This window comes from Ambystoma mexicanum, chromosome 2q (assembly GCF_040938575.1).
Source record: "Ambystoma mexicanum isolate Mex_15411 chromosome 2q, UKY_AmexF1_1, whole genome shotgun sequence".
NCBI lineage: Eukaryota > Metazoa > Chordata > Amphibia > Caudata > Ambystomatidae > Ambystoma > Ambystoma mexicanum.
Genome location: NC_090924.1, coordinates 775176480 through 775202396, shown reverse-complemented (window position 1 = coordinate 775202396; position 25917 = coordinate 775176480). Strand labels below are relative to the sequence as shown.

Here is a 25917-nt window from a genome sequence, read left to right as displayed (position 1 = left end):
TGGGCGTTGGATCTGGGCTTCTCCCAGACCTTTTGCACCACCTGCAGGACATCCTTCTGAAGGGGGATGCCAGACCGGATCGTGCAAGACCTCTGCTAGCACGCCCGACTCCTGAGGGGCTTCCTCAGGAAGAGGGACCCCCAAGAACTCTGCCAGGCTGGAAAGGCAGTCATTAAAGGCCTTAATGGATGCCGAGGGGTCATCATTCTGGGCGTCATCGTCATCATCCCCCCAACCCCAACTTTTCCAGCCCCTGGGAAACAGGTGCAGGCGGGGTATCCCCAGGTGCAGAGCCGCAGACCTGGCCAACGGCTGTTGAGGGGGAGAGGTTGGTCGTACAGGAGGTGGTGTAGGGGTCAGAAACAGTAGGGCCTGAACCAGTAGAGGGACTGGCACCGGAACCAGGAGTGCAGGTGGAACAGGAGGAGTACCCCAGAGGAGGGGGCCAGGGCGACACCACCTGCGGGATGACCTGCTTCACAATGTCCTTCAGAAGCACCTTCATCTGAGGGGAGTGCATGAGGAGGAAGTGCTCGAAGAAGCGGTCCTCACCAGCCGCCGGGTCCCTAGGGGCCCGACCCTCCGAGGCGCTGTGACTCTGCTCCTGGTCAAAGTGCCTAGTGCGTGTAGCTGTACGGCTGTGGTGGGTAGATGTAGCAAAAACCTGCACCGTAAGATCCGCTGCCGCTTCCAGAGTGAAGGGGCTTGGATCATCCTGCAAAGCCCATTTGATGGGCAAAAGCACTAGCGGGACCCTGAGCTGGATCCAAGATGGCGGCCTGCTTGGCAGGCTCAGTCACGTACCTCTCTGCCATTTTGAAGACTTGCGCCACGCTGTGAGACAGATTGACACAAAGCAAGATTGACACACATAGGCAACACAATAAGGGATCCCAGCAGAAAAGGAGGCGGCAAGGAAAAGACACATCCGACCTGGACCAAAACCGACACAGCTGCCACTATACTTATGGCTGCAGCCTGAGGAGAAGACTGGACTAAAGACTGTGAAAGCGACTAGAGTACAAGAAAGGACTAGCAAGATAGAGAGGGAGCTGGCACAACATCATAGACTACAAAGGCTGGACCCGGGCTCCTCTCCTGTTCCAGCACGCTGAAATAAAGCAGACACTTGAAGAACATGGCACTAGTGGACGCACTCTTATCGGCACTAGAATTGTGCCAGATATAGTATAGATCTGGGCGCTCACACAAATTAGCAAGACTGAGGAACAGGTGAAGGGGCAGCAAGAAATTCGAGGCTTCGAATACCAGTGGAATGCAGGCGGCAACACATACTGTGACTAGCGTCTCCAATAGGAAACACTGCAAATAAACTAAGGGGCCCTAGGCTGCTCCGGGACACAAGTACGAGCGTCCCAGAGTGAGGCAGAGGATCAAGGTCAAGAGACTACAGGGAAGATAATCCCATCTGAAGAACTAGATATCAGCAGTCCCACTAAGGCTGATGGTGTACAATGGCAACCAAAGCTAATAAATCAAAGAACAAGCTACAATGGAAACCTTCAAGAAAGGACAAGCACATCGACAGGAGGGAGACAGCGGAGATGACGCAAAAGAAGAGCTATCTCCCGGAGCAGACATGACAAATCTGGGGAACAAACAGATGCTGGAGGCAATCGCAGTGTCACAAGCGACACTCAAGGGCAGGATTGAAGCGGTATGCATTGACGTGGGACTACTACAACAAGATGTACAATCCATAGCGGAGTGCACCGGAAAATTGGAAGAACAAGTCAAAGACAATGCGACTGTCAGGGTACACACAACGAAAGACAACGACATCCTTCTACAGAAAGTTAAACTACTGGAAAATAGAGCTGAGGACGCGGAAGGTCGGGCTCGCCGAAACAATATAAGAATTGTGGGGGTGCCTGAACGAACGGAAGGGTCCGAACCTACCACATACATTGAAAACTTATTCCTGCAAGAAATAGGATTGGGGGAATTTACGCAAGGATTCACTACAGAAAGAGTGCACCGATTCAGCAGAAGGCCACCGCCTGGTGCACCACCCAGACCCATGATAGCCAAAGTTCTGAATTATAAAGACCATGAGAAAATCCTCGCCTTTTGCAGGTCTGGAGGGACAATACAAAGAGCCTCTGCTAATATCTAAGTATACCCAGACTACACCTTCCATGTTCAGAAGAGGAGGGCCCAGTATATCACAACGAAAGCAAAGCTCAGGAAAGAGGGCTTAAAATCGTTGTTAATCTACCTGGCGAACTTGAAGGTACTCCACAATGGCAACGTACTTTTCTTTGAGACGCTGACGGAAACACAGGATTGGATGGACAGTGCACAGATCCTAGAGTCTACAGAGAAAAGTCAACACACTTAAACAAGAGCTAGAAGAATCCGAACAGTCCTCCATGCATAACTGAAGATGCACAGATATGTATGTCAGGGAGGAGATATGCTTAGACTACATTGAGAAAGTTGCACGTAAGAAGTATGGAAGCAATATGATATTTAAAGGAGCAGTACAGTGTACCCACAGAAACCCAGTCGAGGGAACGCTACACGCAGACCCACTACTCCCACAAAGGTAGTTTTTTACAGTGCCCGCCTGTCGAGCACCAGGAGACTAGGCTATTGACCAGGTCAAATGGAGCAGAAACAGGGAAGTCCTAGCGTGTTTAGTACAGCTGGACAAGATGAGTGAGTGTGGTTTGGAGTTAGTTGAGGAGTGAGGGGGAGCGATAGTAAAGGGAGGCCTGACATATATGGAAAAACACTGCATAAAGTTTTTGCTACAGCTTGCATCAGACTGGCGACCCCATTAGTACCTTGGGTATGGAAATTGAATGGCTGAAACGGTTAAAATTATGACATGGAATGTCAGGGGACTTAATAACTATGTTAAACGCAGGAGAGTAAGCAAGTACATAATGAGAAATAAAGTGGGGATTGTGCTACTGAAGACACATTTAGATGCACAAAAACAAAAAAGTCTGCGGGTGCGTGGGGAGGAGTGTTAGTGGGCTCCACATATTCGTCTTATTTGGGTGGACTCGGCCATACCAAGGTGATAACCACGAAGACGGAGAAATGAAGGCAGAATGGCTATGATACATGGTATGATAGAGAAGCGATAAATATGTATTGTAAACACTTATGCACCGAACCATGATGCCACAGTCTTCTTCAGATCATTGTATGCTAGGCTAGGACCTTGTAGAGATGGAATAATGTTATGGGGAGGGGATTGTAATTGCACATTGGATCCCACCATGGATAGATCCAACGCTAAACACAAATGGCCGTCCCCCCTGCAAAAGTAATGAACTCGCTTTTGAAGCACTTCCAGCTGAGAGACTTATGGATGGTACAACATGGCGACGATAGAGAATATTCCCATTACTCAGTCCCACATAAAGTCTACACAAGAATAGATTACTTGTTTGCAGGTGATGAACATGTGACAGAATTTACAGAGGCAGAATATTTACCTAGGATCCTGTCAGACCACTCCCGACTTACAGTAAAATGGAGGGGATTTTCCCCAAGACCACCAATACTCACTTGGAGGTCGAGAAGCGAATAATTATTAGATAGAGCATTTACTGAGCATATCAGGAAAAGTACAGTGGATTTTATTGCAAGAAACGAGGGCAGCATGAAAAAGGGGAACACGGTCTGGGAAACAAAAAGGTGGTCATTAGGGGCAAAATGATAGCAGAATCGGGGGGTGGGGGGGGGGGGGGAGTACAAAAATCTATTGTAATGATCTGAAAAACATGGAAGAGAAATGGCTGGTATTGGAGAGGAAAGCAAATGTAAACAAGGAACATGTAGAAGAGGTAATCAGATTGAAACAAGCATGTCTAGTGCAGTGGGACAGGTTGGGGAAATATAATCGCGTGAGATACCTAGAAGGAAGTCATGCACAAGGGGATAAACCTGGTAGAATGCTATCCTGGTGGTATAAACGCAAGGACACAAGATCCCCTACATGTTCCATCAGAAACAGACCAAGAGGAAGTAAACACGCTGGTGGGTATAAACAGAATCTTTTCTGAGTATTACAGGGCATTGTACACGGACCCCCAGATAGATGGTGAGAGAGACCAACAAGGTGCCCTAGATCTTATTGCCCTGCCATATCTAGACACGCAACAGTCGGAAGCACTAGAAGTGCCCATAACCCCAGAGTAAGTTGTGGCCACCATTAGAACGTTGCCCTACGGGAAAGCCACAGGCACGGATGGGCTCACAAGCAAATTCTATAATGCCTATGCAGATATGTTGGCGCCACGCCCAGCCAAGGTGTATAATGAGGCGTACGAAGAGGCCATCCTTGCAGACAGCATGAGGGAAGCCCTGATAATCCCACTGCTTAAACCAAATAAGGTAGATACAGACTGTGGATCCTACAGACCACTGTCACTATGGAACGGAGACAGTAAGATCCGTAAAGCAATCTTGGCAAATAGAGTCCCCAAAGTAATACCTGCGCTGATCAATCCAGATCACACAGGATATGGTCCGGGGAGTAACATTGCAGAGAACCTGAGAATGCTGCACCATGTGATTTACAGCGTGAGAAACAGCGCAACACAGTGTGCGGTGGCATCACTGGACGCGACTAAGGCATTCAATTCCGTTCAATGGAACTAGTTGTATGCTACAATGGTAAAGATGGGAATAGGGCCACAATATATGAAGTGGGTGCAGCTTGTATACACCAAACCAATGTCAAGGGTTAGGATGGAGAACGTACTCAGACAAATGGCAATTATATAGGGGAACAAGACAAGGATACCCCTGTCCCTTGTGCTATATATCATAGCGGCGGAACCCATAGCAGCTTATTTGAGATAGGAATATAGCTATGCTGGAATTGATATAGATGGGGTGAAGCATATAGTGTCCATGTATGCAGATGATGGCTTATTGTACTTATGCAACCCGGCAATACATCTGCCATATGTACTGGAGGTGTTGGACAACTTTAGTGTATTGACAGGGATCAGAATAAACAAATGCAAGCAGTGTCTGTTCCCACTGGCCAAGACGGCGACTGTGGTAGGAGAGGACCTGCCGTGTTCCCCTTGCCATGGAGTAAGACCTCCTTTAGATAATTGGAGGTCAACATATATCACAATCCCAAACACGAACACAAGTTCAAAACATTACAGGCTAAAGATGGGTTGGTGAAATCAATGGAGTTTTGGAGCAAGTTGCCCCTGTCGGTGATGGGAAGAGCGGCATTGCTAAAAATTGTGGCGCTACCAAGACTCATGCATTATTTTGGAAATGTCCCGTATAATATTCCACTGCAATTCTTCCAAGATTTAGATAAAATATGTATGGGCTTCCTTTGGCAAGGAGGAAAATACAGAGTTGCGCTGAGTATATAGCAAAGGCCTTATGACCAAGGGGGGGTTGAAGATACCAAACTTTGAATTGCACTTTCTGGCGTGTCAACTACATTACGTAGTGCAATGGATGGCAGATGATCCCACGACAGAAACTGCGCTCTTACAACCAGCCATAAATAAGAGGTACCTCAGGGACCTAGTTTGGATTCCCATAAGAGAACATAATACGTACCCTTACCTGTTGGAAATGGGCGTTCACATTTGGAAAAGGACTTGTAAAGTCATGGAATTAGAAGATCCACTTTCGCCGCAGATCCCCCCTATAGCGGCAATAATGGCAGTTATGCCAGGGCAATGGGGCATGGTGCAATCACAATGGAAAATGTGCGGAATAGCTACGGTCGGAGATCTACGGAAGTAACAAGGGCTGATGGGATTTGTTGTGTTGCAGGAGGTTACTGGTATACATACAGGTCAATTTCTGTTACATAACACAGTGATCAAAGTGCTAAAAGCCAGGTGGCCGAATAGCAATGAGGAGATCATAGGGAGTGAAGATATAGAGGCATTGCTTACCATAGCGAGGGTGGACATGCTGTTTCAAGGATCTATGAGATATTGATAGAACGTAACTCTAGAGTAGAATTGAAGTGTAGGGAGAGATAGGAAAGGGAACTGGGCAGAAAGTTCAAAGACAAAGAATGGAAGGATATAACTTATCACAAGAAGGTCTCCAGAAATGCCAGACTCCAATTGCTACAACTTTCCATCACGTAAAACGGCATACCTCACACCAGCTGCCATCGCAAAATTCGAGGAGGCGGGCAAACAAGAATGTCCTAGATGCAGGACGAAGAGGCAGACAGAATACACATGTTCTGGGGATGTCCAATAGTGCAGGTATTCTGGAGAGGAGTGGCACATAAAGCGGCTCAAAGAGGTAGCGAACTGGAAATCCAAACCCCGGAAGCTTGCATGTTTGGCCATTATAAAAGGAGTGTGCAGAATAAACCACTGAACAAATTCAAGGATCTGATGTACATACTAGCCAAGCGCAGCATAGCCATGAGGTGGAAGGATACAAAGGAACCGAGCATTGTTAGATGGTGGGAAGATTTGGAAAAATGGGTAACAGCAGAAATATGAGTATGTGAAAAGGTGCTGCGAGAACAAAAACTAGAACTAGGAATGGACATCCAACAGTGGATAGCTCCAACTGTGACTTTGTTCACATGTGATAAGGGGGGAAGTTGCTATGCAGGCTACATTGGAGGAATAAGTTGCAGTGTAATCAGCGGAGTACATATTAATGAAATTGCGTGACTATTGAACGAGGAGGGAAAATGGCGATTTGAAAAGAGGAACTAATGCAATGTTTGGCGCATCATCAACAGCCGTAAGGTAAACACTCCAGGATTATTTCCTAGAACAGATTATCACGGTAACTTCCGACATAAAAACTGTGGTACAAGAAATAAAGGGAGAGATCGCAAAACTAGGTGAACATGCAGACACGGCAGAACGCGCTCTACAAGAATTGGCAGAAGAGGCACAGAAAAACTACGAAACACTGGAACAGCTTGCACGGATGACACGTAATTTGGAAATCTAGTGTGAAGACTTAAGAGTATAGATCGAGACAATTTAATATTTGCATCAAAAATGTCCCAGAGGAAATTGCAGATAAGGATCTTAAACACTCTATACAAACTTTTTGCGGACTTGCTCCTAGAAATCCCCCCGGAGGATGTTCTCTTGGATCGCATACATAGGGTGGGACCTCCCAGGAAGGAACTGGGGGCTTGGCCCCAGGATGTGCTAGGCGCTTTTACCGCATATGGGCAGAAAGAGGGAGTGTTGCGGGCGGCACCGATAGGATCGTCTCTAACTGTTAATGGCTCGGAAGTACAGCTTTATCGAGATTTGGCTCTTTCCACCCTGTTCAAAAGAAGGGAGGGGGGGATGGGAGGGTGGGAAAGGTTAAGAGGAGAACAAACATCAGCAGGATACATCGGAAAAGAAGGCATGGGGAGGCGAACACTGGAAGAAAAGGTCCACAATTTTTAAGAAGGGAGAGGCGTGCATCCTATTTTTTAAATTTAAGAAAGAAGGGATCCACATAAAGTTTGGTAGAATTAGTGGAGCATAAAAATTAAGACGCAACAAAATGGGTTAAGATTGGTCAACTATTGGTGCTTATGTACAATATTCGAGGGCTAAATTCACCAGCAAAACACAGCAAGCTAGGATCATTCCTGAGATGCGAGAAACCAGACTTTCGCCCGCTCCAAGAAGCGCTTTTTTACCAAAAGGACAAACTCTGTGTTAAATTACAAGGTTACCCACTGATATTCCAGGCTAATATGCATGAAAAAAATGCGGGGGTCTTGATAGCATTTAGGAAAAATCCTGAGGTGATCATCTTGGACTCTCTAAGTGAAACGGGGGGGGGTATCCATTTGTAAAATTCTGCATACAAAGGGAAATATTTACTGCAGCGACGGTGTATGGACCAAATGTAGGACAGGAACGTTTTATGAAGACAACATTTGGCGATAACATTGCACTTTACCCTGTTTCTGGAAGTCTACAGGCAAATTCTCTGCATCGTGCGTTTTTCCTAGTATTTAAATGATTAACGGACCGGGTTACTGATCTGGTAAATATTGAACGTAGAACCTCTTCATCTAGGATCCACTAACAGCTTAATTTAGTTTTGTGTTCATCTCAAAATCATCTGCTTAGGGCGTTTGACTATTCTGTATGGCCGGCAGTTGTATGCCACTACTGGCAGATTCCTTGCCAGAAGAAGTTTCCTGATAGTTTGAGCTCATGCATAGTGGTGCTGCCAGTCTGTATGAGAATTCAACTTATGGTAATGGAAGGCAGGAACATTCTCAATGCCAAGTGAGCTGTTTTCAGCTCAAACATGTTAATATTGCAGCTCTTTTCTTTAGCTGATCAACCAGGTGGTCCATATGGGCACACCATCCCTACAGTTAAGTATCCGCAACAATGGACTGTTAGAGGTTGAAACATAATGCCCTGTAGAAGGCTCTGCCTCTGGTAATACCATATGAGTGAGGTTTTTTGTTACCTGGGAAAGGCATAGATGTTCTTTCCAGCTCTGGGTTTTTGGGGAGCACAGTTCTCAAAGCATTCCTGGAGTGGCTGCATCCAGAGTCCTTGGTTGGATGCAATGAAAATGCAGGTGGCCATCAGTCATCGGGGGTCTGGAAAACCCTGTGTTTGGCATGCTTCTTCATACAATCGCACTTAGTTTTGATAGATACTAATCTCTTTTCTGCAGGATATACTTTTCCCACAATGGTATCAGTGTTACTCTGGAGAAGTGGACGGGACAGATTTGTTCATGTTGATCTGCAAACCTAGATCTTCAAACAAAATGAATTTTCACCTTGCTTGTACTGGCGAAGTGACCTTGATTAGCCAGTCTTCGAGGTATGGATACACCGATTGTGTACCTTTGTTACATGCACTGTGACCACTGACATGCTCTTTGAGAATACTCTTGAGGCAGACTCGATCCTGCATGGAAGCTGAAACTGCTGGTTGCTTACCACAAATCTTAGGAACTTGATATGTTTCTTGGCAACTAGGATGTGGAAAATAGGCAACCTGGAAGTACAGTGAACATAACCGTCCCCTTTTATAGATGCAGGTATAGCTAGCGAAGAGTCAGCATTCTGAATGTTTGCCTTTTTGGTGAATTTGTGACCCTCAGGTCTAGGATAGGTCTCATCTGCTCAGTTTAATTTTTTGTTATTGGGAAGTAATGAGAGTAACCCCCCCCTGCCTTTCCTCTTTTGTTTGTACTTTTTTGATTGCGTCTTTTTGAAGCTATTCTTAATATTTCCATAGCAGATATGTTGAAATCTATTTGGGAGGAATGAATGGAGGGAGGGGCGAGTGGTTGGAGGGGTAAGGGTTTGAAAACTTTGTAACAAACATTCTCAACAAGTGTGTGTGCCCAATTGATTTTGTTAGTATTTTACTTGCTGACAAAGGTCCAGAAATCCTCCCTCCCACCAGGTCGCTCATTGGTGGGGGATGTCCCAAGCATTCACTGCTTAGTCATTTGGTGGCACACACCTTTTGTTCTAGAACCTCTGGTGGTAATGAAGTCTTGGTTGGGTTTGAAAATGCTGGGACGACGACTGATTGTGGTAGCATGAGGACCAATGCCTTTCATGGTAATACTTTTTTCTGTAGGTGGGATGAAAATCCTTAATTTTCGTTTCTTAGCTGATGGATTTCAGCGTCTCGATTTTCATTCTAGTGGTCCTATCGGCTGGGGATCCAAACAGTGATGCTCCTGAAAACGAAGGTCCTAGGATCTTCTGATGCAACTCCTATCAGCCAAGCCCATAGAAACACCTTAGGGTGGGCCCATAACAGTAGCTGATTGTACACGTTTCTGCAATGTCATTTGCTGCACTTTTAACTTGTGTCAAAATCATTGAAGCCTCCTTAATCCCTAGGAGATCTTGTTGCTGGTCAGTCATTAAGAGATTGGCCATTGTTACATTTGAATCCCGCAAGAACTGATGACACCTCCCGAATAGAGCAAGAGCTTTCTGCTGTAATCGTTGTAGCTGAAGTAGAGCAAATCTTTTCACTAGAGTCCATATGTCTACTCTCATTGATGCAGATTGGTAGGCCCTCTTTCGGGTATTTTGCGTTGCAGTGAGGGGATTTGCTTGTGATACTTCCTTAAAAAGAAGGGGTTTAATCTAGGGCCTAGTATTTCTTCTCCCATCTCTGCCTATGTGGTGGTTTTGAAGGAGCCCAAGAAGTCACCATGACATCATGAAAAGCCCAGAAACTATGGAAACAAGAATTCCATCAGTTGCAGTGCTTCCATTTCAATAGAAGTTTCTAGTCTTGGTGTTGGGAATGGGATGCCAGGCCTTAGAGCCACTCTCTTTCAGATTCCCAAAAACTCTGAATACACTCTGTAGAAGAGACCCTCTTTGAAGGAGAGCCTGGGTCGGAAGTGAAGAGGTCAACTAATCAGATGCATCTGTGGTTGCAGGTGTGGGTTACTTCTGGGGCTTAACATGTCTTGGAGGGGATACAGGTGTAGAAGGATACAAATGTATTGAATGGGTCCTCTCTGAATAGGTGTTCTTTCTGGCCCTTTTTCTTATTGGTTGTGGCCACTTTAGATGCCTCTGAACTTTTACATGATGTCTTAAGTGTGCTTCAATGTTCAAACGGTGCGTCTTGAAGTCAAGGAAGTAGGATTTGACAGAGGATGACAGTTGGGGCATACGCTGAGGCCAACGACGGTGAATGGGTCAGCATCGATTGGCTGCAAGATCAACCCTTTGCAGTGTCACACCCAGGAACTTCATTTCCCAGCATACACCATGAGGCAGTGGTCTGGCCAGCAGTCTGAAATATAGAGACAAGCAGTGGGGCCCTTCCCAACCATACTGGGAGAAAAGCGACACCCAACAGAAGAGACAGGAGCACTGTACACCCACCAAGTTCCAACTAGGAAATTCCAAGAGGGTGCCGAAAAAATCATGTAGGTTCAATCAAACTCTAATATACGCCATTAACTCATGAACTAATCACAGTGCTCAACCAATAATTGGATGAGGCAAATTATCCCTTGGTACAACGGGTGACTGCTGTAAAGAGTAGGCTGAAAGGGCACTTGCCTGGAAGAAGGCAGTACAAGTGTGGGGAGGCTTGAAGGAGAGGTAGAAAACAGCCAAGCCTGGATATCCTTGAAAAGGATGGCTGACCAGAAGGGCCCAAATGCCCCTATCAAGTCCCTGGTGCGAATAGGAAAGCCAGAGCCCAAGTGTTTCAACCAACGATTCCTAGAGAGGGGACAGGGGCCCGTGGCAATAGGGCAAGAGAATTGCACATGCATGAAAAGACCGTGAATGAGGGAGGCGTACTACACATTAAAGAAAAAGTCCAGGAGGAGCCATTCATGAATTCGGGGTATACCAAGGTCTAGGAGGGACTTGCTGGTAATCCTTAGAAACAGAATTTCTCGGATATGAAAATTGAGCAGTCCAAGGTCAAGGAGACCTCCTGAGAATCCTGAAGAACTGAGTGGCAAAACGCCTCAGAGTGAAGATTGCTTAGCCCCGCGGAACCAAAAGAGACGAATCATCTGGAAAGAGACCCGAGGGTGGTGGAAGCAGAGCGGCTCAAGAAAAGTCCAGACTGAGTACTTCCTTAAGGAGCCTACCAAGTTACCATTGTTTGTTTGATTGACTTTAACAATAAGCTTTAAAAATGTTTTGTTTAGCCCAATCCTTGAACATTTGGTATATTAGTTCAGGGTAGCCCAGAGGCTGAACACTAAAGACTAGGTTTGAACAGTTTCAGTTGACCACATTGTTTGACCATTTCCTTTGTAGCATAGCGTGTCCCAGGAGGGGCAAGGACTTTTAAAGATTTGGCATTACTTGGAATTGATAAACTGGAGATTTGGAACCCGAAAACAACTTATTTTGTCAGCCCACCGTGACACCGTTTTATACAGAAGTCCCTCTTTATTGTTAGTGTTCCCTTAGGCATTTGTCCAATCCCCAATTAAGCTGGTTCCCAATAAGGATTTGCAGAAATATAGTTTGGGCGCGACTTGTATCACTGTCTCAAGTCCTCATCAAATCGAAAAATAAAAAGGTAGGATTGGCTTTCAGCCTTCCGGCCTGCACTTCAAACATTGTTATTTTATGAAGAAAGTGTTCTGTAATATGTTCAGAGAATCATATGGAGTTTGATTTGAGGCTTCAAGCATGATTCTCCTCAAATCCCAGATAAATGGTTCATAATTTAGTCTTTGCCAGGCCTTCATTTTGAAAATGTAATTGAAGCATATAACATCAGCTACACTTTCAATTTGATGAAAATATCTTGAGACTTAACACAATTTATTTGTAAAACTAATCCAACAGAAATAACCCAAATTAAGAATGAAGTGGTAATGAAGAAATAAAAACAGAATGTATGTATGAGAGCAACAAAAATATTTTTAAGTAAAGAAATAAATGCTTTAAAAAAAACCCTGATCATTTAAAAAATAAGTGAAAATTAAAAAAGGACAACCTTGCAAAAAAGAAAACTACAAAATCCTGACCATTTGCCTGCAGTTCCTGAACCCACTTCATCCCGAAGTACTGCTCCCGTTTTTTGAAAAATAAATATAACAAGTCTCAAGGAGCTTCTTTAATGTTATTAAAGAGTACAGTCCCGCAACAGAATGCTTCACTTTTTAATGACCACATTTTAAACCTATTTAAATTATTTGTTTACAATTGTATACTAATTTACAGTACTTAAGATATTATTTCACTAATGAAAGTTTTACATATTTTACAGTTTAAAAAAGAAAAGAAATTGGAAGTATATCACAATGTAAATTTAATGTTTAGCTGCTTTTAGCAGATTTCGTTACTTCTGTTATTTGCCTTCTTTCCCCAGTTGTATTGACTATATTCCAAGACACACATGATTTGCTCAAGAAACAACTCTTTCCACATCAAAAAGAACATGATTGTGGAAAATGTTTGCAACAAAATGTGATACAATTTGATAAAATTGCAGTTTTTGCTAAAGAGAAATTCTTAAACATTGATTTGCCTTCATCCTTCACAGATTCTGCATGATCAAGGCAAGTTTTACAATTTGTCAATTGTGGGGTTTTTTGGGGGCAGAAACAGGAAAATCAGCAATTCCATCAAAAACCTTCCAAATAAACAGGTTAAAAAAATATCTATTGTTAGCATCCAATACCAAAACAGTACCTTGCACTGCCTAATATTAAACCTCTTTAACTGTGTTAGAAGCAGATTTTCCTTGGTTGCCTTGTGAAAATGACAATAAAAAACGTCTTTACCCCATCTTGACCATGTTCAGGTTGGCAACTGATTTAATTTAATGTGAGGTACCAACCATTTAAGTGGAATAACCCGACTCTAGATACGGTTCAATTCCTTCCATGGGTTTATAAGTAAATTATGCGTAAATTGAGCGTAAATATCTGAGATGGGAGTAGAGGGAATGCATACAAGTATGACCAAGGACTAGGAATATCTTACTGACCGATGTCTTGTCCACTTCATGCCTTTCCTCAAAGATATGAGGCCAACCTATCTAGGCCAATATGCCCTGCACACCGCTAATCTGATCCGGACTTTCTACAGAAGGTTTTCCTCAAAGATGGTCTCCATCAGAGGTGATGCTGGATTTGCCCATACCCAAGCCCAAAGTTTTGCTGGGACCAGCTTAAGCTTATCCCTTGCATATGATAAGCCTTACTTCATATGGATCATCTCCCACATAGATGCTCTGGGGATGACCAGGATTTTTTGCCAAAGTGTTTTTGCTCAATCTGTAAGCAATCATTGGGCCATCGGCCTGTACAACCAAGCCATAACTCATAAAATGCTGATTTGGCATTGTACACTGCCAGGAGTCAATGTAACTTATTTGCCCTGATAAGGCCATTCAATTGTACACTACTACCATTAGCCTGCACAATAGGAAGTATTATCTTTTTATGCTTCCTCCACCTACCATCGTCTGACATAATTATATTTAATAGCCATTATGACAAATCTCGAGATGTCATCACTTATCCCAGAGGAGGAGCCCCTTTCCATGAGGCCAGAGGGTGGTACTCAGTGGGAGAGTCTCATGGGAAGAGGCCTCTCCTCTGGGGACAAAGGAGAAACATCTCAGGAGAACGTGAATTACACACCAGCCACCCATGCCCTATACAACTCTACAGTTCTTAGTCCCTTCTTCCAACGCAGACTCCCATAGAGAGAGACAACCTATGTACTTCTGTAACATCTGTGAGGTTAACCTAACCAAAAGTACTGGAGCGAAGCAGATCATTGAGAGCCCTGAGGGTTTGCCTGACCCAAGTACTGGGACAAGGTGGCCCACAGGAGAAATAAGGACCGTCTTGACAGCCACTACTGCAGGTGTGGACGTTGCCCCAGGGTGGAGCCTGCATAACAAAAGGGAAACTGAAGGACTTAATGTCTTCAGCCCGCAATGAACCCAGGAGTTTCAAATCATGTCCAGAGAAGAACCAGACGGAGTGGCAGATGCAGGCAAGCAGCCGTGGAAGTGCTGAGGAGGCCGAGCAGGAAGCAACCTCCCCACCAGCCCTGAAGAACCATGTAGGGGCGAGGCTGTGAGAAACAGACCGAGCAGCTGACGAGCCAGGGGACAAGAAACTCTGGTGCTACCACAAGGACACACAATCCCGGGAAGAACTGGAGAGCTACCCAATCTCAACGGCAGGTACAGGGAAGTTTGAGAGGCCCAGTAGAGACGTGGAGCAGGTGGCAAAGTGGCCCTGCATCAGTGCAACGCTTCCTCATCCCAGTGACCTACGAAAACCACTGACCACCAGAGAGTAAGAAACACAGGGGTTGGGGACCCACATCAAGGAGCGAGGCATCTTCCTCGTATCAGTACTTGACGAGGGTGTGAGCCAGGAGTGCTGAACCGAACAGCGAGAGAAACAAGGGTTTGGGAACCAAACGAGGAAGCTAGGCATCTTCCTCAGGGTCATACTTGGCAGGAGAATGGCACAAGTGGACCTAACCGAACAGAGAGAGAAGCCAGGGTCTGGGACCCGAAATCAGCAAGTAACACAAGTCATCATCCTCATCGCCGTACTTGGTAAAGAGAAATACCAAGAGAGTCCAATCCAAGAAGAGAAGAAGCCAGGGTCAAGGGACCCGTCTAATATTTGAGAACTGTGCATTTGAAACCACATGGGACGTGGAACAGGGGGAAGAAAGTAATTCGCCTTGGTGATCTGGAACTGTCATAACAAGGGAAAAAAGGCAGGGTCTCTGCCAAGGAGAACTGTTTTGAACGTTTGCGTGTTGACCTGGGGAAAGAAGCCATTTCCCCAGGAAGAAACCAATAATTGGGAACAAACTTCTATTATCAGTCCAGAAGAAGGGAGCAATTCATCTGGACCAAAAACAAGAAGACCTATGCTATATTTAGTTTAGTATTAAGCGTAAGGGACAGAAGTCGTCTTTTATTTATTTTTTATTTTTTTAGACAGAACCGTGGTCTATTGACTTACACAGACATTCTGACAGGGCCATTAGTCTTTTAGTTGAGATAGAGAAACCCTTAGAGTTAGGGAAAGTTAGGTTCTCTCTTGATTTTCTTAAACAATAAACATGAGCTAAATTCCTGTGAGGTATTCCTTGAGGGCCTTGTTAGAGGTCATAATCTGACTGATAATAAACCTAAATAAGATCTTGGGCTGTCGGTTGATCATAATATCAGATGGTCTACCATTGATGCCAAACTTACCACGCTATTGGAATATCTTACCTAAGGAGAACGGGCATCCTCCTCTAATATTAGGGGAATGAGAGGGATGACAATGATCTCTTGTTAGACTTCAGTTGAATCAACTCAAGAGGGGGGTTTTGCTGGTGAACTTAATAGCTCAACTGTTCTGTTGGAAGTCATGGGACAATTGGAGAAGGATAACCCTCAACAAGTTTATTAACCAGCAACTAGGGGGAGTTATTTAATACCGTCAATGAAGATGTAACAGTGCTCCCCCCCTTAGAGGGAATAAATGCAAGTCAGAAATTGCTAGAAAAACTATGGAACAATTGGAGGAGGATGACCATCAACATGTGGCTGATTTACCTACTGGGGGTGGAGTGGGTCTTTTACCTACTCCGAAAGAAGAACTAATGGTGGTGGTAGAGCCATCACCCCTCACCCAGGCTGAAAAAAATGCAAGAAAAAAATACCTTTACAAAGGGGGGGGGGGGGGGGATCTTTCCAAAATCCAGGGAGCAGCCGAATAGTCTGGTTGCCCCACATGATGGGACAGGAAACGGTGCTGAGCTACCTAGTATAATGGAGATGGAGAGGGTGGAAAGTTTACCTGACCGTCACCAGACTAAACAAACTAAGATGACTGCATTCGGGAAGATCGTTAGTACAATGCATGCCCGGGTGTCTATGGGTTCACAGTCCACAGCTGCTCCTTCTATTATGGGTTTGCAGTCCACAGCTACCCAACCTATTATTAGCGAGGGAAGTTCTTCCCTCAGTCTTAGTGGGGGTGAGGGGTGGACATCCCGGGGCCTGCGATCTCCACCAACAGCATCTGCCCTGAGGTGGCTAGTTCTAATAACATCAGGGTTATAACAGATGTACAAAAACAGCTAGAGATGGCTGTCCCCAAGGGACTGGATCCGACAAACAACAAAGGCAAGATTATTTGGTGGATAAACAACAATAAAGGTGATCTAGCGTCTTAATTGGACAAACCTTTTAAATATCTTTAAGAAGTTTCCGCTCCTAACGGACGACATTGACGCAATTTCACTGCCTGTTCTCAATCTCCGAATGGTAAGCAACTACAACTCAGAAATGGCGGCCAACATGGTGAGAGGCCAAGAGAAAAACCTAGAATCTCTGGGTTTTACTCTAGTGGCACTTCACAGTGCCACAGAGGCAAATACCTTTCTTGCCTTTAAAGAACCCACGGCTATACCGCTTGTGCAAGCTGGAATTCTTAATTCCAACTCTCCACGCGATTCAAGCTCAGCACTGACTCCGATTTCCAACCTTCTAAACAATGGACAAGATTGGTCCTGGTTACAGCCAGCCCTCAAGACTTTAGAGAACATAAGACAAGGATCAGGGTGTGCATGACACCATTGACATAGAAATCATCTCGTGCAATGTGTGCGGTGGTGCAAATCTGACTAAATACATGGCTACCCATTCTCCTAATAGCCTTCCTTGTATCCATTTCTTCCAAGAAACCATGAACCTGAACCAAATCGCTATAGAAGATTTTCATACCATCTCAGTCCGGCTGTAAGGGGAACGGGGGGAGAAACCTAGTGGAGGCTTGTCTATAGTGGTAGATCATAACCTGGGGTTTAAGTGTGAAATATGCTGTAACAAGGAATTGCTTTTAGGCATTATGGTGGTAATTGAGAATTCTTTAGATCCTACTATTCTGTTACTTTACTTGTATTGGAACCCTGTTAGGGTTCCTGTTTAAGATGTTGAAGAAGGTTTCAGTGAGATTCTCTGTGAATGGTACGAGAAGGGTTATGGGAAAAGGGTTGTGTTGGGAGGAGATTTCAACTCATTTTTGCGCTGATGGAGCTCTTTGGAATAACAATGGCGCTACCCCCAATATTCTCCATCACAATATTAAACGTGGAATCCAATGGGATATTTTTCTTGAGGAATGGAATCTAGCTATGTTGGACCATCCACCCAACTTCTGTGCATACAAACACACATTGCACAGGGGGCCTCTTAGCTCTATGATAGATTGTGTCTATATTGCCTATGGATTTAGGAACGAGTGTAGCTATCTGAGCCATATAGATGCTAATTTAGGGGACCATATACATCTGTCTTTTACTATGACTGCACCTACTACTGCTCTTAGTCCCGATCTGATGGGGTTAATTATCAGTAAACAAGGGAGGTTTAAATGTCTTCTTATGTAGTCTGACGGACAGGGTCTACTCTGATAGAGCGTGGACTAGTACTCGAGGTTTGGAAATTCCTACCACAACTCTATACTGGCCTGTGCTTACAAGGTCAGGAAACTGGGAGACAATGCCAGCATCAAGCCTGGCGGACCTGTGAGTGATACTAGAGTTTATAATTCTCAGTTCACTAAACGCAGGAATTTGGCTGCTCTCAAGAAGGAGGGCCTTACACCTTCTGAATTTCTGGCCCTAAAAATGAAAAATCATCCTCAGACATAAAAATCTTGCTAGATTTGTGGAGAAGGACCAATACCTTAAGTTACATTACAATATGATGGAGCAACTCTGTAAGGGAGAGGAGGGCAAATTTTGGTCCACGGTTAATAGGACCCTTGATACCAACAAGCGGGGACTAGATTGTCCTATACAAACTGAGGCTTGGGAGACCTATTATTCGAACAAGTTGGCCTTGCCTAAAACATTTACAGAAGTGGAAGGTCTTGACCTAGGACCCCCTGTGGTTGGCCACTGTAATTGGGACCATGATGACATCTCTTGGGCTATAAGGAAACTTAAGGTTTCTCGTGCCCCGTGGCCTGATGGCATTCCACCCTTTGTACTCAAGGAAGAACCTGAACTGTGGGCCGACCTCTTGAAGCTCATGTTTCACCACATTTCTGAGACGCACACTGTCTCTGCCTCTTGGCTCTAGTCAATTATTGTAAGGGTGATGCACTTGACCCCAACAATTATAGGCCTATAACGCCTATTGATGCTACGAGTAAAGTATTCTCAATCTTACTTCTCAGGGACTTTAATTGTGTGGTCAAGGGCAACTCTCTTCTCAGTAAATTTCAAGTTGGCTTTAGAGAGGATCGGGTACCACCTTAAATGCAACAGATTTGGTTCACTTGAGACATTCAGTACAGAATACACAATCGGGTGAGGTCTTTTTAGCCTCCTTGGATCCGTGGATCGTCTTTGATTGCGTTATTAGATTTAGACTTTGGTCCATGATGTTAGCTACGAACATCCCACATTAGCTTGTCCAGCTCCTTGCACTTTTACATACCCACACTACAATATGGGTAAGATTGACTAAGGAGGGGATGCTTTTTCAGGTGATTGCTTCTTATGTTGGGGTCAAACAGGGTTGCACATTGGCACCTATATTCTTCAACCTGTATGTGTGCGATGTGGAGGGATTGTGGCAAAGTCCTTCCATTGCACCCACCAGGTTGGGGAGTAGTAGGATAGAATGGATGGCCTTTGCAGAAAATTTTATTTTATTAGATCATACCCAGAGAGGCCTCAGGAAGAAAATTCTGTTTTTTTCTTACTATGCTGCTGCTGACAATCTTATGCCTAATGCGTCCAAATCCTAGGTACTTGTTTTCTCTAGGAGAACTAAGGTGCAGACATACGAGTGGATTATGGGACAGGAAAAAGTGGACCAGGTTAAGGCTGTCACCTACCTCGGGTATAACCTTACCAACAGGCTTAGGCTTGAATTCTGGAAAACTGGTCTAGCTGATAAAGCCTTCAAACTTAAAGCTCAACTTAAATTCTTGAAGCAAAAAGTATGTACATTTTCATTTCTTCCGCTAAGGAGCTACTATCTTGCCAAATTCGAGCACACCCTTCTATACAGCCTCGATCTTTCGACTCATGATATGGGTCATACCACTAATATTACACAAGGGAAACTTTGGAAGGAATTGCTGGGCTTGTATCTGACCGTGCCTAATGCGGTCATGCAACATGAGCTCTGCCTTATATCCCTTAAAGCAAGGTATGTCTGGAAACTACTTAGCACTTTCAGAAATATAAGTGACCCTCCGAATAATTCACTCTACGAAATACCGGGTATGGTTGTGTGTGCCGATTCTGTCCCTTCAACGCAGGAGTTTTGCTCCAGGATGAAGTTGGTTTTGGTCTCCCTAGGGTTAACGGTGGAAGACCTTATTCAATGACTGGGGATTGTGAATAGGTCTCTATTTAAGGTTGACTAGGTTGAGACGGTTGATTGTATAGCCACATATTCGACCTATAGGGAACATTCAAAATTTGGGCATGCCAGGGAATGTATACCACTCACCCTTCAAAGGTTTCCATGCCCAAATGGACGAACAAGCGATATGCGATTTAGGCTCAATCAGATGCCGACCTTCGAGAGGATTAAGCATTGGAAAGAATCCTCTCCAATGCCAGCACACAACAACTCCGAGAATCTATGTAGATTTTGTGGGGATAAGGATTCTGCTGAGTCCTTGAGGCACATAGTAATTACGTGTCCTTACTTTGACATCATGCGTTTGGAGAGCTTCAAAGATAAATTTGACAAAAATGTGGAGGTCTCAGCAAATCTTTTCTAGTGTAGATGCATGTGGGATACTAACATCTCTCTGATCTTGGCGCTAAACGAGTTCCTGATGAAAGTTACAATAGAGTTGGACAAAAAGAATCTCTGCAGTTAAGGGGTAATTCCCGGTTGAAATGAATTAGCCAAACGGACTGAAGTTATCACGTGGCGTTTAATATTGTGGCATGATTCCTTTCCTATTTGTATTTGATTCTGCTATAAATCTTTGTTTTTTTATTTTATTCTTATGCATCCTGAAATATGGTTTATTTTGACATGTTTTAAAATTGTAAGAATTCTGTGAGAGATTGTAAGAAATTCTTTTTTCTCTCTTTTATTCGGTCACTATTCTTGTTTTGCTAATTTTATTTATTCTATTTTTTAAGAATTTCTATTTTTGTGTATATGTTGTGCGAGGTTTTCTGTAAACTATGTACACAACAATACAAAAAAAAACAAACGTGAATAGCAACCACTATGTCACCTGTGTTTGTCAGTCGCCTCCTTCTGCAAATTTACACCATAGATTGAACCTCTGGGATCTTGATGATGTCCACAGATCTTGAGATCTTGTAGAGCTTGTAGAGCTTCAGACCCCCAACCACATAACAGTTCACTCAGTTGGATTGGTTTTCAATTGGAGTGGCCATGCACTCTTTATACATTCACACCAATCAATACAAGGTCAGTGGGGGTTGTGCAAGCAACACTTCATTATAAGTCGGGCCACAGAGTTTAATATCGCCTCAGTACTCATGCTAATGGAAAACAGATGACTGGGTTACTGTGTAATATATTGCTCATGAACTTAACAGCATTCACTCACCAGCAGATGCAGTCCCCAAAACAATTGGCTGTGTTCGTGTGACACCAACATCCCAGATGCCATCCCTGTGGCCAACATACTCCTTGACTAGCTGGCAGATTGCTCTTGAAGTTGTTGTTTTGAAACTGGAAACAATCTAAACATAAATGGAAATGAGAAAGGCAATGTCTTAACATTTTAAAAACTCAACTAATGAGTTCAAACAAATATTTACTGTTACTAATGCTGCAAAGAGTTTAGTAGCAAGAACATTTTGTTGTAAAACCGTTTCAAAGCGTCATAGGTTAAGTGATTGTTAAAAACAATTATTAACAGGCCAAAATGCATCCACAAAATGTTGAATTATTACATTCTGCTGGTCAGACCAGACTTTTCTCAAACAAGAATTTATTAGAGCATGTTTACACATTATGACCAAAACAACAAACAAAGCTGGTTTACACCAAACAAAATAGTATTCTTTTCAGGGTCTAGGTAGTGTCTCGGAAACCTTGCCAAACAAAGTGTTCCTCTGGGAAATGTTCAAACAAATGTTTCTGGTAAGTTCGGGACCAGGTTACCCCTTAGTACTCCAGTGTGGATTTACCAGGCTTTCCTAGCATTTTTTTTAAAATTATAAGCATACAGTTAATTCTTTGCCAATCATGACTTGTCCCGTTCCTTCACCCCTCTCCATATCTTACATTTCAGATTGTTTTTTAAAAACAGTTTCCAAGTATAGTACCAATGCGTTTCGCCACCTAGCATTATCTCCCAGTTATAAAGCGTCCCAGCACTGATCATTGCTCCCAAGTATTTAATTGCTGGTGTTGCTTGTGGCGGGGCTCTCTTATGTACCAAGCCAATGACTTAGATTTTCTAGAGGTTTTCCTTTCGAGAATCAGGATTTCATATTTTTTCTAGTACATGTTTAACTCATTTTGGGTTACGTAAAGTTGGAGTGGATTTAGTTTCTTCTGTAGGAGTTCTGTCCAACACCACCAAATCTCTGCGAAGAGTAGCCACTCTATCATTTGGCTCTTTATTTTTGGCGAGCATGACGGGGCCGGATCTAAGATATATCTCACGTCAGAAATGAAGAAGTTAAATAGGAATGCTGCAATAGGACAGTCTTGTTTTAGCCCATTATCGGAATTAATTAAGTCATATTGTCCTCTTGGTTTAATCTGACCTGCAAATGGGGTTCCCGAGTTAAGATCTTTAATAGCATTTAGTAAGTCTGGAGGGAATTCCGCCTCATGCATTTTCTTCCGTAAGCGTTCTCCGACTATACTATCAAATGCGCTTTCAAGATCAATGCACGCAAGATAGATTTTGCAATCTCCTCGAATGGTCTGCATCTTCAGCAGGCTCATCAGTAGCAAGTTGAGACTACATCCAACACCTTTGACAAAGCCTGTTTGTCTACAGTCCAGTGCCCCTGTCCTAATCGGCCAGTAATTTAGTCTTATTAGCAGGACAAAGGCGAAGATTTTTCCTAACACATCGAGCAGGGCGATTGGACAATAGTTTTCTGGTTTCAACTGATCGCTCTTCTTGAAGATTGGCACGATTATGCTCTTTTTCCATGAGGGCGGAATTTCACCCTTCAGAATGATCTGCTTAAACACGATATAGCTGAATTTCACCCATCCTTCAGGGGCTGCTTTCAATATTTCATTGGAAAGACCATCTGGGCCCGGAGCTCTTGAATTACTTGCTTTCTTTATGAACGTTAGGCTATCATCTTGATCGAATTTGATATCCCAGCCAGCCCTCTTTATTTACATCAGTTCTGGACTCTTGTGGTGATTATCTATGTAAAGGGTTGAAAAATGAGACACCCATACATTCTCTGGTACAGGGTTCAAAAGTAAAGGACACGTTGTCATATTACTTCCATTCAGTAGTTGCCATACCTTCCTTGCTTTAAGCATTATCTCTGAATCTTGTTGTAACAGTAGTGATTCGTGCACTGCTATCCAATTACGATATTTTTGCTTTCTCCTTTTGATTAGCTGGAGTCGCTCAAGTAGAGGAGCGTTCTAATGTTCTAACACGTCTTTCCTCAGACAACGCTTTTGTTTTAAACCTTTGTTATCAAAGCAATGTTTTGGTTTGAAGTGAGGCCTCACATTTCTTTGTTGTTGTTCTTTAAAGACGGACAGCACACATTCATATTCTCCTTCTCCGTTATCAAGGAACTTCCATTGCAAAGTTTCCAATCAGGTTTTTTGAGTCTTGCATTTTTAACCTCAACCAGTTTCTGCCGGGTTCCCGTCCTATCGCATGTGGCCAGGTCTGTAGCACAACTTTGTTAGGCATGCTGCTGGTTAGAATCAAAGGTTTGTGATCACTAGTTGTGGTTGGTATCACTCGTAGGGAAATAGTTTGACTTCGCATAATAGGAGAGGCATAGAAGTAGTCTAGTGTCGAACGCGATGTTCAATTTTTCCAGGTTTTTGCCCCTTGGAGATCTCCTTGTATGTTGCCATTTAACATATGAAATCCCTTCGCTCCATTTTTGGTATCTTACATTTTTGGCAGTTTTATTGGGCATCATGGATTTATTTTCACGTATTATCAAAACCAAACAATCCAAGTTCAAATCTCTACATAGAATCAGAAAGAGTTCTTGAAATGTAGCATAGATGTAATCTATTTGGGTCATCACGATGTCCACGAAGATTGCTGATTCAGAATACTTTGGGTTCCAATATAATTTATAAAACCACTAAATGCTTACTATTCGAGCTCACAGTTTGCACTTTAATTTGATAATCAAAATCTGTATAAAGGGGTTTAGTTGAATTTCCCTTACGATTTCTAGTTTTAGGCTGTTAAAGATGGTTAGACCCGAGGTAGGTCTACCGGACAAACCTATGACTGCTTTATTATGATGGGTAGTGAAGCCGTCCAAGAAAGGAATCTCAATCAACCAAGTTTCTCTGAAGGCATATGATGCCCAAATTAGTCAATTGAATGGGTCACCATTGCAGGAGGTGAGAAAAGCCTCCGGTATTCCGGGAACCAATTCCCAAAGACCAGGCCTACACTTCCTTCTGGCTTCATGTCCTTGAGGTTGTGGTAGGGCTCTCGGTAGCCAGCTCCATGAGAAAATATTGCCATTATGGGCAGAAGAGTTACCGTCTCTTTTTGGCTGTGGTGGCTTGCATTGGTTGCTGCATTGAGACCATTGATGGTAATTTTAAGAGAATTTAAACCATCAGCTTCCAGCATTTCTCTGCCGTTGTCAGAGGCGGATTCCAACTGGATCTCCAATGCTGCTGTACATTTTTTCTTATGGATTGTGTGAGGCTTATTCTCTAGCATAGCCAATGGCTTTTCAGAACCCTTTGGAGCATTACTTCAAATACTTGTGGTTTGTTCGATTCAACTACCATGTTTTCGTACTCCTATTTCTTTGTATTTGGTTGCTCCCCTGCTCCAAGCTCTTGGGTCGGTTGGCAGTTGATGAATTTTTGAGAAATTGAGATAACAGAGATTCAGGATTTATGGTTTCAAGCGGGCAGACCGGGATGTTCTTCTGCCTCTCTTCCAACGTTAAATACAGGGAGTTAGCTATCGAAGTGTCACCTTCGTATACGAGTATGTTCCTCTCATTCTCTTTAGGAGCATTAATACACACACTTTTGTCAGATTCCTCTTCATATACTGACATCTCAAGCAATAAGTCGTCCAGGGGCTCCCTACCAAGAAAAGGAGGTGGATTAAGTGGAAGAGTTTTGTGCAGTTCTTCAAAAGGCGCTTGTCGTGCTTCTACCTTGGTAGCTTTGATAGAAGACATTGCTTCCAGTAATCGCACCTCACAAGCCGGCGGCTTTAGGTTCTTTATAAAAACTTTGCAAGCTTGTTGTTTTGGTGGAATTTCGAGGCACTGGCGTATTTTTCGTTTTCTTCCCTAAATTTTATTTTGCAACTTTCTTTGATTTAGCAAAGGATCCTTGAGATTTAGCTGCAAATATTGAATAAGTCACGGTGGAACTGGAAGGATACAGATCTTCGGTCAACGATACTAGAATGGTTTCGGCAGGTTTACTTTTTGAAGAGGTATTGTCAAATCTTGATCTGTTGATACTGGTAAATTCTCAGTTTGGGTGGCAGTACCTGTTCGAGTACTTAGGAATACGCCTGAGCAACCGGCTATTTCGTCATCCGCCTTCAAAGGTAGATGGTATTCGTATGGTATTGTTTATTTATAAAACAATTAGACAAAAAACGAGTACTTCAAAGAGCTCCAAGACGGCAGGGGAACATGGGATACAATTATTCATAAGGCGTTGGAAATTCTGAATGATAAACAATAATAATAAGCATACTAGGCCTGACGAAATTTCTGCTAATTCAAGTGTGTTAACAGATAGTTGGGGGAAAGCAGGGAGGGGGAGCAAAAGGGGGCATATGCAAAACAAACTGACAATAATGCAAGTGCACGACTAGCAGTGAGGGTAGGAGGGAAGAGGAAGAGAGTAGAGGCACGTATCAACTCACACTAGAGAACATTTCTTGCTAGAATGAACACAAGTAGACATTGACATAAGGTGAGTGGATCAGGGGAATGGATAAGTTATGATATGATGACATGGCATTTATAACGCGCTAATACACAAGTGTTTCAGGTGCACAATGCTAGGGGGGGACAAGGGGAGACAAGGGGCAGACGGACAACAAACTTGTTGGGTTGGGTGCATTCAGTTTATGTAAGTGTACAGACAGAAAGGGCGAGGCAAGGGGGAGGGGACAGGGATAAGTGTTAGGAAAGATTCTCTTTACTGCACCTTTCCTGCCATCTTTATGGAACCCCCAAACTTGTTTTTTTAAACTTTATTTATATTTTCCAAATAAACATAACAGGATCAACAATAGATA

At 43.6% G+C, this 25917-nt stretch overlaps 1 protein-coding gene across 8 annotated transcripts in view; it reads right to left on the bottom strand.

Annotated features, from left to right (window-relative positions):
* WDR37 (WD repeat domain 37) overlaps positions 1-25917 on the bottom strand; it is a 2160746-nt gene that overhangs the window by 1451937 nt on the left and 682892 nt on the right. For all 8 annotated transcript variants that reach the window (XM_069648008.1, XM_069648012.1, XM_069648013.1 and 5 more), the window contains one exon: positions 21049-21184. In XM_069648008.1, the coding sequence (XP_069504109.1) occupies positions 21049-21184 (136 nt within the window). The remainder of the gene's footprint in view (positions 1-21048; positions 21185-25917) is intronic.